Genomic DNA, 14,411 nt, shown 5'->3' with positions numbered 1-14,411 from the left:
TCTGAGAAAGGTCCAACAAAAATTCAGCTTCCCCGATGAAAATCAGTTGTAGAACATCTGTGTGAGAGGGCAGGGAGTGGGAGGAATCCTTTCTCCCAATGCCCAACAGTTTAAAGGAACTTTCTACTTCCAAGTGCAAGTATTGACCCTCATGTAGATAATTGCCAGTTTTTTTAAAAAAAATAATTTTTGTGTATTTTGGCTGGTTCTCTTCCTGTTTTGTACATACCCTAACATCTGGTAGTGTTCTATGAGTATCCATTTCTCCAGATGTACAGCAACTTTTAAGTTCCTTTTACCTTCCAAGTTTTGCATGGATGTCCATTAAAACATGCCATTAATGATCTTACACATATAAACAGCTTGAGGCAAGCTTTGACTAATTTGCTATAGTATCTATTCAGTTATCTTCCTACCACCACCACTAATAATCTGATACAATTTGGAATTAAATTTTCGACAGGTTGGACATATTCCTTCTTTTTTTTTTTTTCTTTTTTCTTTTTTTAATCCTGCAACTGTGTTCAGTGTAAACTGGATCTGAATTGAGTTTAAGAACAAAGGATTGTTGGGAGTAGCTTTGGAAAAATAAGTGGCTAATTGTCCCATTCAGCATGCACTTGGAGAAGTAACTGTCAGATTCCAAGTTTGGTATTCAGAAGGTCCAGCTGGGAAGTCAGATGTTTCTAAAACCAGAAAATTATTTTGATATTTGGTGAGATCTGTGTAAGTGAAGTGAAATTATTTAAGAAAACTGACTTCTTTCCCCTCCACCCCCATATATTCACTCTCTTTCTTTCTACTTTTGTTTTCTGAGTTTAATAACCTAGCCCCAGTTACAGTAGTCAACAGGTTTATCTATAGCTAATATGGCATGATGATTATCACCTTTTTCTGGGGTCCTGCTGGGTTTTAAAGCAAAGGACAAATGAGCCAATTTCTTCCTATTAAACATTTTTATATATTCAGTTTTAATCACAGTTGGCCTCTGTAGCATTTCTTTCTTTCCTCCCACCTTTTTAAATGATAACATATCTTTGGGTTGATACTGCTCTGTGTTAAAATAGTTTGTAGCAACATAGGAGAGGAGGGAGAAGATGCTTTAAAATGTTGTAAATAAAAATCAAGGAAATTGAGATCAGATATACAGTAAAATCCCAAGAGGTGGACAGGAAGTTGGGGTAGCAAAAAGTTACCCTTGACTGCCTGTTTACTTGCATACTATTGGGTTGCCTTTTGCTCATATGATGAAAGAATTAAAATATGTCCTAAGCTCCATTATGAGTAAATTAAATAAATATCTTAATATTGATTACTAGCTTATAATAAAATCAGCTACTCAGAAGGGACAGTGCCAGGCTATCAAATGCTAATCATGCCTTCCTAATGTTTGCTGAAAAAAGGGGGAAAATATGTGCTAAGAAATATGATGGAATAAGCTAAATTCATATAAAGATGTGTAGAAGAGATATGTATTGTGATATGAGAGAGAGGCACACTTGGCTTTGAAGCATTGCGATAATACTCCTTTTTCAGAAAGGGTAGTGATGACTACCATATAACCACAATATCATATAACCACAATATATAAGCAGCAGCTGCAGTGACAGCTGCTGAAGAGAAGATGATAGGCATGGAGAATCTCTTTGGTCCACACCTTTTGTGAAAGACCTACATGTCAGAGATAGAACACTCTTAGAGTAGAAAATATTAGGCTGTTAACTTCAAATACAGTAACAGACAGTGAAACAAGCTATTTTAAGAGTTGGTGGAATAATCACCTTCAGACATACTTTGGGCTAGATTTGAAATCTATTTATCGGAGATTATTTAGGGATAACATCAGTTGTGCCACAATAAATGGGAATATACTAGATGAAACTACTAACCATCCTTTCCAACACAGAGTTCTGTAAGCTGATTTTACTAGATGCCTGCGTACGTCAGTCATGATCTTGACCTATTGTTTAGCATAGGCTTCTACAATGAAAATCATCTTTTTGCACATTATCACTTCAAACATCTGGAGTGAAGGAAATGTGATTGAGACAAAATACCAGTATTTCAGTAGCACTGGAAGTGTTTCTTACCAAAGATGTCTGTTTTAATACAAGAAATTCCCCCTTTTCAGAAAAAGGTATAGAAACACTAGCTAGAAACCGAAACTCAGTAACATTCAATATCTTGCTTTTTTTTTTTTTTTTAAATACACATACTTGGCACTAGTACTCTGCAATTTCCAAGAGCTATACACCATTCCTTTTTCACCTCCAGGACTTAGCTGTCTTGGTCCTGTTGTACTTTCTTCAGAAATCAGTGGAAAAGTGCCTATTTCTCAAAAGAATTATTAAATGTATTATATGGTCAGGAGAAAATGGTTCTTGGAAAATTATAGGTAAACTTCCTCTTTAAAAGGCTGTCGGGAGTAGAATATGTTACAGTACATCTATTTGAGCATCATGTTAGTGCAGGGGTGGCCAGCCTGAGCCTGAGAAGGAGCCAGAATTTACCAATGTACGTTGCCAAAGAGCCACAGTAATACATCAGCATCCATGCCGATCAGCAGCTCCCCCTCCATCCCCGCACCTCCCGATCAGCCGTTTCATGGCATACATGAGGCGGGGGTGGGGGGAGAGTGAGGGCATGGAGGGGGAGGGGGCAGAAAGAGGTGCAGTGGGGGCAGGGCCTGTGGCAGAGCAAGGGTTAAGCAGTGAGCACCCCCTAGCAGATTGGAAAGTTGGCGCCTGTAGCTCCAGCCCCAGAGTCGGTGCCTATACAAGGAGCCGCATGTTATCTTCTGAAGAGCTGCGTGTGCCCCTGGAGCCATAGGTTTGCCACCCCCGTGTTAGTGGATTTAAGTTAGCTTGGGAGATCACATGAAGTCAGTGGGAGGGGAAGAAGTTACTTCGTGTTTTGGTTTTAATCAGGTCCAGTGGAATACATTTTACAAAGATAACTTCAAAGGAGTGGCTAATAACTTCACTTTTTTCTTATCTGGTTCCAAACTTTAAATTGTTCCTCTCCCTAGCATTGAAGAAAAGAAAAAGCATTAATTTTCCTAGTTCAGAGTATTCAGTCTCTGTAATCTCAATTTAAGTGGTGTCAGTTTTTCTTTTTAACAATATTAATGGAATACTTTTTCCATCTCCACAGCTTTTCCATGGTTTGGCATGGACATTGGGGGAACACTGGTGAAACTTGCATATTTTGAACCTATTGATATCACTGCAGAAGAGGAGCAGGAGGAAGTTGAAAGCTTGAAGAGCATCCGCAAATATTTGACTTCCAATATAGCCTATGGATCCACTGGCATTCGAGATGTCCACCTTGAACTGAAAGACTTGACGCTCTTCGGCCGAAGGGGAAACTTGCACTTTATTCGATTCCCAACTCATGACTTGCCTACTTTTATCCAAATGGGAAGAAATAAAAACTTTTCAACACTACACACGGTGCTTTGTGCCACTGGAGGCGGTGCTTATAAGTTTGAAGAAGATTTTCGCACAGTAGGTAGCCTACCTTCCCTAGTACTGTAGTCTTTGGTTAAAAAAACAAACAAAACTGGTCACAGCTGTTTTATCAGTGGAAGATAGGCAGTGTCTTTCTGGACAATCTTTTCATGCATTGGACATGTAAAGGCTAAGTAACTACTTACTTGTTAAATGCAGTAACCTTAGAAATATTCTTTCTGGCTTGTTCTATTGGTATTATTAATAATCAGATTATATTTTTTTTAAAAAAGGAAGATGAGATTTGGCATTAGTAATATGGATCTGGTTGAAAATTAATTAAAAGATTACACTATTGAAATGAGTTGAGACATCTAGGTACTAAGTATATTATCTATCTATGTCCTTTTTCTATTACTAGTGTTTCTGTATTAGGGAATGATTTGAGATTAAACATTGACAGAAGCCAGGCAGACTGCAGGTTAAATTTCTTACAATCCTTGAAGTAATGGTTAAGTTAAATAGGGCATTGTTCAAGTTTTTAAGGAGTCATGAACTTTTTTAGTATCTTACAAATGAGTGGTTTTGCCTTTTAAGGTACACAGATTTGCAGATGTGATTTTTGGCTAATAAAATACTTTGGTATTTTTGGGTGTTTGCTAATTGAAAAAAAAAAGGGGGGGGGGGGCTAATTTTTGAACAATGGCTTAAAGCATAAGTGCATGGAAAGCTAACTTCTTCCATCTTTAGTAGTGTGCTGCTGGGCTTACTAAATGTCCAGCATACTTAGTTCATGAATTGTTAATTTTGTCCTTTCCTTTTTCACAGATTGGAAACCTCCAGTTGCACAAACTGGATGAGCTTGACTGCCTTGTCAAAGGTCTGTTGTATATAGACTCTGTCAGTTTCAATGGCCAGGCAGAGTGCTATTACTTTGAAAATGCCTCAGAACCTGAAAGATGCCAAAAGATGCCTTTTAACCTGGATGACCCATACCCATTATTGGTTGTAAACATTGGTTCAGGAGTCAGTATTTTAGCAGTCCATTCCAAAGACAGCTATAAGAGAGTGACTGGAACAAGGTAGTGATATGAAATCTTAAATTATTATTTTTGTATGGAATAATGACCCTAATATTTTCTTAAGCTTTCAAATAATTTCTTTGCATGTCTTTTCCATGTGATAAACTGATTTCATGTCCTGTTTAATTACCAGCAGCATTAATTGTACGCTATCTCCATGGCTCTAGTAAGGAGGTATAGTTAGTGTTTTTTCTGCTGTGTGGTCTGCAACAGGAGACTAATATCAATAGTGTGTGGTTTTAGGTTTGTCACATTAGTGGTTTTGTTTTTTTTTATTGTATAGCATTATTCCAGTAAACTCATATTTTTTCTGCTCTACTGGAGAAAAATGAGAAAGCGTTCACTGAAGTGATGCAGAAAGAGGAACAAGGACTTGAAGCCAGTGATCAGATGTGGGTGCTTCTGGGCATCCTCATCTGAGTTTATGCCCTCCCACTGGCACTTTGATACTCACACCTATTTCACTTACCTATTACAAGTATGAATTTTAGTATCTTAATTTAGGTGCACAATAAAAGAATTCTCGGGAAACAGCAAAAACACATTTATTTTTAAATAGTTTACTTAACTTTTGCAGCTCAAAATCTTGTGTGTGCACAGTTAAGCTGATACCTGTGTAAACATTGTTGCCATGATTCACGACTGACTGCTTTGCTAAGCAATACCAAGCTCTGAGGAAGAAAGCAGACAAATCAGTATCTTAATTGAAGGAATACATTTATAGATTATTTAGTTGTACTATGTGAGAATGTTGTTTAAAAGTCTTCTTTTCCTCTTTCATTAGTTTAGGTGGAGGGACATTTCTGGGTTTATGCAGTTTATTGACTGGCTGTGAAAGTTTTGAAGAAGCTCTTGAAATGGCATCCAAAGGGGACAGTACACATGCTGATAAGCTTGTTCGGGACATTTATGGAGGGGACTATGAACGTTTTGGCTTGCCAGGATGGGCAGTAGCCTCCAGGTAAGCCAGAAACTCGCTTATTTAACTGTAATTAAGGCTCCATATCTCTCACGGATTCAGTGACCTTTGTGACTTCTGCAGTGGCTGGTGAGGCTGGCTCTGGGGCTTCCCAAGCAGATCAGGCAGCCTCTGGGCCAGTCACACTGACCGCTGCTGGTGCAGTTTAGGTGTGGGAAGGGGCTCAGGGCTGGGAGTTGGGGTGTCGGTTGCCAGCCAGTGGGAGCCGCAGAGCTGGAGCTCATGGCGGGGGCAGCGTGTGGAGTCCCCCTTGCCTTCCCTCCCACTAGGAACTGCAGGGACATGCCGGTCACTTCTGGAGAGCTGCGTGAACCCTGGTAGGGAGCCTGTTAACCCTCCTGCCACCAGCAACAGTCCTGGGCCACGCGCTGCTACAAGTTTTCCCATTTTCCCCCCCACACACACACCCGCAGCATCAGCAGGGTCCCAGGTAATTCCCCCAGAGCACCCATGACCTCCTGACTCAAGTTTTAGTTATGGGTATATAGTACAAGTCATGGACTGGTCATGGGCCTGTGAATTTTTGTTTACTGCTCATGACCTCTCCATGACTTTTACTAAAAAATAGCCGTGACTAAAATGTAGTCTTAACTATTCATGACCTGTTAATGAGGAGGCATCACCTTTTTTTGTCTCAAGACTGAGGTGTTAAGATTTTAAAAAAGAGACCTGTATTCAGTATCTATTAGAAGAACAGTTTTTGCAGTCTTACTATTTCAATTCAGTTACTTTTGTGTTTAAATATAGACAGCTAACCTTTCTGAACATTTTGAAACCAGATAGTAGTAGTTGATTATTAGCTAGCTATAGCAGTCCCATTCTGTGTAATATTTTATTCCTGAAAAACTAAAAAACAGCATCAAGTGTAGATTTAAAAGAAACAGACATGTTCCTGCATAGAATACTCACAGGTCAAAGGGCAAGCAGGCATAGAAAGGAAATAAAAATTAATGAAAATATTTGTCAAACCTTTTTAATGGCTGTTTGGGATCTTTGAGAGCATTGTTTAATCTGACAGCTTTCTTCTCCATTTTACAACAGCTCTTCCTGTCTGGGCTTTATTTCCTCAGTTTGATACCTTTTTAAGTTAACCAGCCAGGCACCCAGGCAAAGGATTTTCATTTAACCACTGTTTTCAGTTTTATACAGCATCTCAGAAACATTCAACAGGCACCAGATGAATTAGTATGGTTTTGAGCATACTTATATTTTTATATTTGCTGTCTAATGAATGTTGAAAAGCTCTTCAATTGGGAAAATACTTTTGGTGATCTTACTGTAGTCGATGGTTTAATTTACCCACCAAGTCTAGTACAGCTGTCATAGTTCAACAGTTTTGGCTATTCTTAAAGATCTGCTTGTCACTAATAAGTGTGAACCAATGGAGGCATGTCTTCAACTTTAAAAGTTCTAGGTTCCTACAAATTAATTACAGCTGTTTGTCAGCTCTAAGAGCTGAGGTCCTGCATTTGAATACTGGAATGAAAAGTAGTCCTCCTGATTTATTTTTGATCGACCTAGAGAGCTTCCCTCTATTAAACATTCAGATAGACTATTTTATTATTCAGCCATTCATATTGCAATTATTTCCTTAGCTTCTGTCAAACACAGTTGCTAGCCTATCACAAGATTTCATAATTGCAAGGTAGTCTTAGGTCTGTCTCAGGATGACGGGTAATTATGTCACCAGCATATTTGATAATTGGGCTGGCCTCCAATGGCAGAAGGTTAATATTTTACTCTGTTCAGCTTGCTCATTAGTTGGAGGCTAATGGAGCAGCATCCATGTACTTGGAAGCAGGAATGAGGAATGATGAAACTGGAGAATGAGAATAACATAAACTTGAATCTAACATTTAGTCTGAACAAATAATGGGTTTATCAGTCCTGCTGGAAGTGAAAAATTGAATGACTGTTTCTATGACTGCATTTCTTTTTCTTTAAATATATTCTGTCCCTCCCCAGGGAGATCTTACTTCAGATTTTTCTTACTTGCCCTCAATTGGAGTCTGTTGTATACCACCTCTACTCACTTTTTTCCTCCTTCTGAAACAACTAGTGGCTTTAATTTCAGAGGGGCTTTGGATGGGAAACAGTGCTGATAATTCCATGTTCCCCCTGCTTTGCTTCAGCCACTCCATATGAACAGGGTGAGAGTTCTTATGTCTTCAGCCAGAAAGAGACCACAAGCTGTGATTAGGCAAAATACTGAATAAAGAGATATGAGCTGAAGTTGCTTGCTTTATATAGAGCCAGCGGCAGGACAGAATTCCTCAGCCCCAGGAAAACTAGAATTGTGGCAGCATCAATAAACTTGTATGATTCTTATGATTACGTAGTCACTTTAAATCCCCAGGGCTATTTTATTATACTTGAAATTTTTGTGTTTGGTTATCTTTTTCTCGATGGCACCTAAAGGCAAGAATGGAGCAAAATAGTTTTGTTTTGTGAAGAAGCGAGGCTGACTTTTCGGAATCTGCAGAATACATCAGTCAGGGCTCAGAATTACCTTTACTTGTTCTGGCTAGTGCTGTGGACTAATCTTGTTTAGCTGAGATTTAAGCTGTTCCTTCATGGAATTCTGTAGGATAATCAGATTTAACTCATAGGGTCTTAAAATGTTTGGAGGAAGTATATTTCTTTTTAAGGAATGGATGCAGGTACATAACCCTCCACAATCTTGGTGGTCAAATTACTGTATTCAGTGAGCATTTGAAAATTGGTTCAATTAAGACTGAGGATAAACAGAAGATGTAATTTCCACTACAGCATGGAAACTGTACTCTAAACTTGTTGAAGACAAATGTTTCACTTTGTATTGTATTTTCTCTCTCCAGTTTTGGGAATATGATCTACAAAGAGAAGAGAGAATCTGTTAGTAAAGAAGACCTGGCTAGAGCTACACTGGTTACAATCACCAATAACATTGGGTCTATAGCACGGATGTGTGCGGTAAATGAGGTAAACTATTTTAGTTGGAGGATGAGGTGGGGGAGGGGAATCAGAAAATTTCATATGGGTTGTGTGGTTGCTTTCAGTCATTGGGAGGACTACTGTTATAAAACACTTTTCATTTCAAGTCCTTTATCAAATTCCTAGCTGAGGCAGTTTGATTCTGTTAACTTGACATCGGGTCAGAATACTTTTAGTACCTTTGGGAAGGTTCATGAGGCTTGAGAATTCACTTTGTAATGGCAAATAAAACGTTTTTTCTGATTAACAGAGGTGGTGAAAAGGCTTTGTTTTTAAGTTATGCTTCTAATTATTTCCAAATTAATATTTGAAACGTCAATTTATGTGAAATTGATGTTCTCTTCCTGAGTCTGCATAAAAATAGTTCCATCACCTCTCCTGCTTCTCAGAACTTTGCCAGATAGCATCAGAATAAACCTGAGGTTCATTTTCATTATGGCTACTTAAAGCTCCGTACAGCAGTGGGCAGCCAAGAAGCTTTGATCAACACAGGAAGACGCTGAACTAGTAATAAAAGGACCAAATGTGGCAGCTGAGGTATAGAGTAGCGAAAACCCATCTCCCCTTGCCAGCGAGCTCTGGATGAGGAGAAAGCTTTTTCTAGCTTCCAGCAACTGAGCTAGAGATGGAGATTCCTAAATAGTCACCTACTAGCCAGAAGCCTGTGTGAAATATGGACCCTGCTTGGAGTCGTCCAGGACAGCACTGTTAGAAATCCCAGCACGTTTACTTTCCTCCTACGAGGTGGGCAGGATGGATTTTGCATTTGGATTCTATGTTTGACATCACAGTTCGCGATCGCCTTCCCTCTTCTTTCATATCTGTGTCTGTCTAGTAAGCTTTTGGGTTTTTTTCCCCAAGCCCTAGTATAATCTATGAAGAGGATAAGGTTGAGAGTACATACCAGTAATTTAATGATAAAGTGCATTACAGGAATGTTGTCATTATCCTACAACCAAGCATAGTGAACCTAGGAATGTCAAAAAGAAAAGGAGTACTTGTGGCACCTTAGAGACTAACCAATTTATTTGAGCATAAGCTTTCGTGAGCTACAGCTCATTTTATCGGATGCATACGATTCAGAGTATGCATCCGATGAATTGAGCTGTAGCTCACGAAAGCTTATGCTCAAATAAATTGGTTAGTCTCTAAGGTGCCACAAGTACTCCTTTTCTTTTTGCGAATACAGACTAACACGGCTGTTACTCTGAAACCTAGGAATGTCAAGTTATTATACCTTAAGGTAAGGGAATAAATAGCTGAGGCATCAAAATCAACCTTAATTGTATTTAGATTTTTCCTATCTCTGTCCAGTATTAACACTCTGTAATTACCGTAATATTTTTAATTAAAACAGTCTGTGGTCAGAGATTAACATAGTAGAGAAATGTAGATTTTATTTTTCCTGCACATCATTGTTGAGCAGAATTAAGGTTGTTTGGGTGCTTTAACTGCATTTCTGTACCTTTTTAAATTATGAACTTGTCAAGATAAAAGTGTGGGAGGAGCAGACAAGTGTCAGTTCTTTGAGTATAGTCAGTGGCTGGTCCTGCTGCACAAGTTTCTGGAACAATTTGGATGTGAATATTCACATCAGTCATTTGTTAAACTTTAGTAAAGCATGCTTGTGTGTTTATATACTTCTCAGATGCCTTCAGTTATTGGAGCTTATTCTTGCTATCAGAGTGTCAGTTTTATTTTCAACTTAAATGTCCCCATAACTGGAAAATGCAATAAAAATTTTTAAAGCATTTTTAAACACTAAATTAAAAGTGCATATTAAATGTGAACTCTGACGTCTCACTTCTAATTAACTTATACCATGCATTCATTAACAGCTGAAGAAATGAACATCTGAACTCTCTCATTGTCTTCGGCTTCTTTACAGTGCTGCCTTGTTGCATATGGATCAAGCAGCATTGTACAGGGCTATGAAGGCATTAAGTCTTGCTCTACCAAGAATAAGTATGTTTGATTTAGCTGGACTTTTAGTTAGGCTATTTCAGTGGTTTGAAATCCTCACTTAGGTATTTTTCAAATGACATTACTACAGTTTTTCTGTAAGTCTCAATCTTTTGTTTTAAGGGTCTGTACTCTTCCTCTCTACTGTGAAGCATTCAATATTTAAATCTTTTTGTGACAACCTCTTTTCTTCTGATCCTAGCTTTTTAAAGCCACACTGGATAGTGAGGAAACTTGTCATAACGCTCATACTGTTTTCTTTCCTTTTTTAGAAGATAAACAGAGTTGTCTTTGTTGGTAACTTTTTGCGTGTGAACACTTTGTCAATGAAGCTTCTTGCATATGCACTGGATTACTGGTCAAAAGGCCAGCTGAAGGCCTTGTTCCTAGAACATGAGGTAAGCAAAGGACACTTACATGTACGTATGTGTTTTGCCTTATCCTTAATCCACAATACCTATTTTAAATGACCCCATAACTGTAGTATCCAGTCACCTTGCAAATATTTATAAAACTCACAGTAGTATCACTTTTGTGTTATTCTTCCTGGCCTATAGAGAAATAGGTGGTTGATAAGTCAAAGGAATGGATTTTGACTTTATTTGTGAAAGAGTTAATTTTGTGGTTTTCTTGCATCAATGAATTCTGGAGTCTATTTCTATCTTCTGTATTAATAAGCCACATCCAGTGGGTGGACCATTACATTGTTCTGATGGAACAGCTATTACAGCATATCACAGTTATGGAGGGGGAGCAGTAGCTCATGCCACTCCAATCTGAAGACTTTGAATGGGATACAAACACAGAGGAAGGCTTCAGAATATGTTTTGCTTTGCTTTCTCCCAGATGAAGCATTTCAGGGTATCTGGCGTCAGCCACACGGTTTCAGTTACTGAAACCTACCTAGGAATTAATACATAAATCAGAGTGGCCAGGTCTGTCTCTTATTCAAATGGGACAGTCTTCTGGTCAGTTAAATTAAATAGGCATTTTGCCACCGGAGCTACTTGCATTTAGAGGGATTCAAATGGTGATGGACTACCTTAATTTGAGGGCAAATGCTCTCAGGAGTTGAAGATGTAAGGGGAATAAGGTTCAATTGCAGTGCTTCCCTTTTTCAACCTGCATCATATCAGTTTTTGAGGGATGAACTTTAACAAATCTTTTAATCCAGGTGTTGTTTCAGTGAGGTATTGAAAATTCGGGAAGATGTGTAATCTGGGTGTACTCTACATATCACAGGCACTTCAACTTGGATTGTCTCAACCATTCTCCAAACAGTTTCTTATGTAATCTATTTCAAGTGGGGTTAGAATCTGGTATTTTGGGACTCTATAGGTAATGCTCAGAAATAGCTACCTATATCAGTTCTCTAAGTTCAGTCTGAAGTGGGGGGGAGGGGGGTCCCCAGAAGAAGGACTTCAGGATTTCCTTTCATCCTGTTTGTCCTTGGGGACAATTCAGGGATATTTGTTTAATGTCACCAACTGCTGCAGAGAGGTCCAACAGAACGAATGTGGATATTCTTTCCTTATCTATGGGTGGAATATTACCTACTAGTACCTTGCTGAAGCCTGAAGCCCTCCTGAGGGATATAGGATGCTGGCAACTCAAAGTGCCATTGTGTATTTTTGCTGATCTTGATTAGCTTGCTTTTATATCTTGAAAGGTTAGGAGCCGCCCTGAGTTCTAATTCTTCCACAACTGATACTTACAGTGAACGGTCCAAATTCTTGGAGGCATTTGTCTACTTTTTTTGGTGGTCAGAGGCTAACCTCGTTGAGTTGGCCTCTGCTGACGTAAGCTAATTTCTCCTACTAGGAGAGGATATGTTCTGGGGTTGAATGCAGACAGTCAGAATTTAAGTGATTTATGCTTAGTGTTATACCAATAAAATAAAAACCAGCAGGATCTTATTAAAGGGGAAAAGGCAAAATACCACATTTATTGTGAATACAGAAAGAATCATAGTTATAGTTAGTTAATCACAGTTATAGCTATAACATTCCATTCAGTCTCATATATATTCACACATTCATTCCTACAAACACACACACACACAGGTTCTGCAAGGTTGTTATCATAGTTACCAGCCTTACAGTTGCTCATGCCAAGCCACTGGCCAGGTGGCCTGGGCATGAGGAGGGAGCAGGACCTTGTCAGATGCTCATCTGATGCTTCTGGAAGTTGGTTTGCAAAATCAGACCCCAAAGTTCTCACTTTCTAGAGTCCATTTTTATAGGAATTTCTTCCTATGCCAGTCTATGGGAATTGCTTCATCATGCTGTTGCTGAATCAATCAGCAGATGTCACATTCCTGGTGGCTCTGTGCTGCCAGATGTTACCTTGTTCTTTGGTTCTCCCATTCTTGAGGCTGGATTCCAGTCTGCCCTCCGGGTGTCCTCTGGTTATTTCCACTTGACGCCTTCTTCAGCTGATGGACACTGAATTCTTAGGCTGGCACCTCCCTGATCATTCAGTTATTCTCCACACCAAGCATCCATCCACATACATCCTCTATCTCTATTTTAATCGCAATTGTTAACAAAGTGAGATGAGTACAACGAAAGGGCGGGGAGTCTCTGGGTGCTGTTTCTATTGTTACAGAGTATTGCTTTGAGTCTCTCTCTGTGTGAGTAGTTGTCGTTACAAAGAATTGCTTTGAGAGCAGACTCTGTCTTAGAATGTATTAACACAATTAGCAGCTTGCAAGTTTCACACATAGAGGGAGAGAAGCAGTACCAAAAACCAAGAGACCTCTTAATTAGTAATACCCTGGAATTTAAACTATGGGGAAACAAACTCATTTGTGATTTTAATACAGAACTTCTTTAATATGATCCAACATTAGCAGGGTGTGAAGTTGTTGCCTCTCTGCCAGAAGACTGAAAAAAAATTGATAGAATTTCTATAAAACTACAAAAAGAAAAGGAGTACTTGTGGCACCTTAGAGACTAACCAATTTATTTGAGCATAAGCTTTCGTGAGCTACAGCTCACTTCATCGGATGCATAAAAGTGGAAAATGCAGTGAGGATGTTTTTATACACACAGACCTTGAAAAAATGGGTGTTTATCACTTCAAAAGGTTTTCTCTTTTCTCAGTAGTGAATGGTTGAAATTCCTTGCTAGTGCTATCCTTGCACTTTTTTTGGTTAGATTTTAAGTTTTGATTTTGGGGGACCATGATGGTGGTCATTTTGTCTTGCATAGGGAAAAAATTCTTGCTTCTACCTTGGTTATGAAGTGGTCCAGGGATAGAGAGGTGGTTCTTGTGTTTGTCCACATGCAGCCTCAAGGTCCAGTCCAAAGTATAGCTGGCTCTGTTCAGGACTGAAGAATACCTTTGAGAAACTTAAGGTGAAGAGTTGAGATAAGTGCTGAACTACTGCCTCAGAGGTAATGTCCATGTGGATATTGAAGTTCAAAGGTCAGCTATATCTCTATAGGCTCTTCTGAAAAGCCTTTTGGTTTTGGTATATGTGTTCAGATAGCACTGGTATGGGCCTTAGAAATACATTAGCTGTTTTTACAAACAAATGAAAAAATTTAATAGTTTTTAGTAATATATAGGCTTTAGTGGGTGGAAAAAACTTAACCAGGGAATGTTAGCTATTAAAAAAAACAAAGTATTTAAATTCGTAAAGTTTTGAGTACTTCAGATAAAAGGCAGTATATTACAAATGTACGTTATTCTTCATACTTAGTGTGAGCCTTCCAAGTACTCTTCTGTGGCTAAAAAAGGTTTTTCTGAATGCTGAATTTTAATGTGGTGGTTGAAACTTGGAATGACAGCTTTTTTGTGTGTGTGGTTTTGTTTTTTTTTTTTAAACAGGGATACTTTGGCGCTGTCGGTGCTCTTCTTGGATTGCCGAATTTCAGCTGAAGTACCAGATGCCGCTACGCTGAATTGTTTTCCACCTGGATGGCATTATTACTACATTGTTTAAGTCAACGGGAACCAAAG

At 38.8% G+C, this 14,411-nt stretch overlaps 1 protein-coding gene across 1 annotated transcript in view; it reads left to right on the top strand.

Annotated features, from left to right (window-relative positions):
* PANK3 (pantothenate kinase 3) overlaps window positions 1-14,411 on the top strand; it is a 26,929-nt gene extending 12,518 nt beyond the window's left edge. The window contains exons 2-7 of the mRNA XM_084637741.1: window positions 3,154-3,506; window positions 4,278-4,531; window positions 5,316-5,492; window positions 8,348-8,471; window positions 10,718-10,843; window positions 14,280-14,411. Coding sequence (XP_084493867.1) covers window positions 3,154-3,506; window positions 4,278-4,531; window positions 5,316-5,492; window positions 8,348-8,471; window positions 10,718-10,843; window positions 14,280-14,330 — 1,085 coding nt within the window. The 3' untranslated portion in view covers window positions 14,331-14,411. The remainder of the gene's footprint in view (window positions 1-3,153; window positions 3,507-4,277; window positions 4,532-5,315; window positions 5,493-8,347; window positions 8,472-10,717; window positions 10,844-14,279) is intronic.

This window comes from Lepidochelys olivacea (assembly GCF_965140295.1).
Source record: "Lepidochelys olivacea isolate rLepOli2 genome assembly, chromosome: 8".
In the NCBI taxonomy this organism is placed as follows: domain Eukaryota; kingdom Metazoa; phylum Chordata; order Testudines; family Cheloniidae; genus Lepidochelys; species Lepidochelys olivacea.
This window is presented reverse-complemented; position numbering and strand designations above follow the sequence as displayed.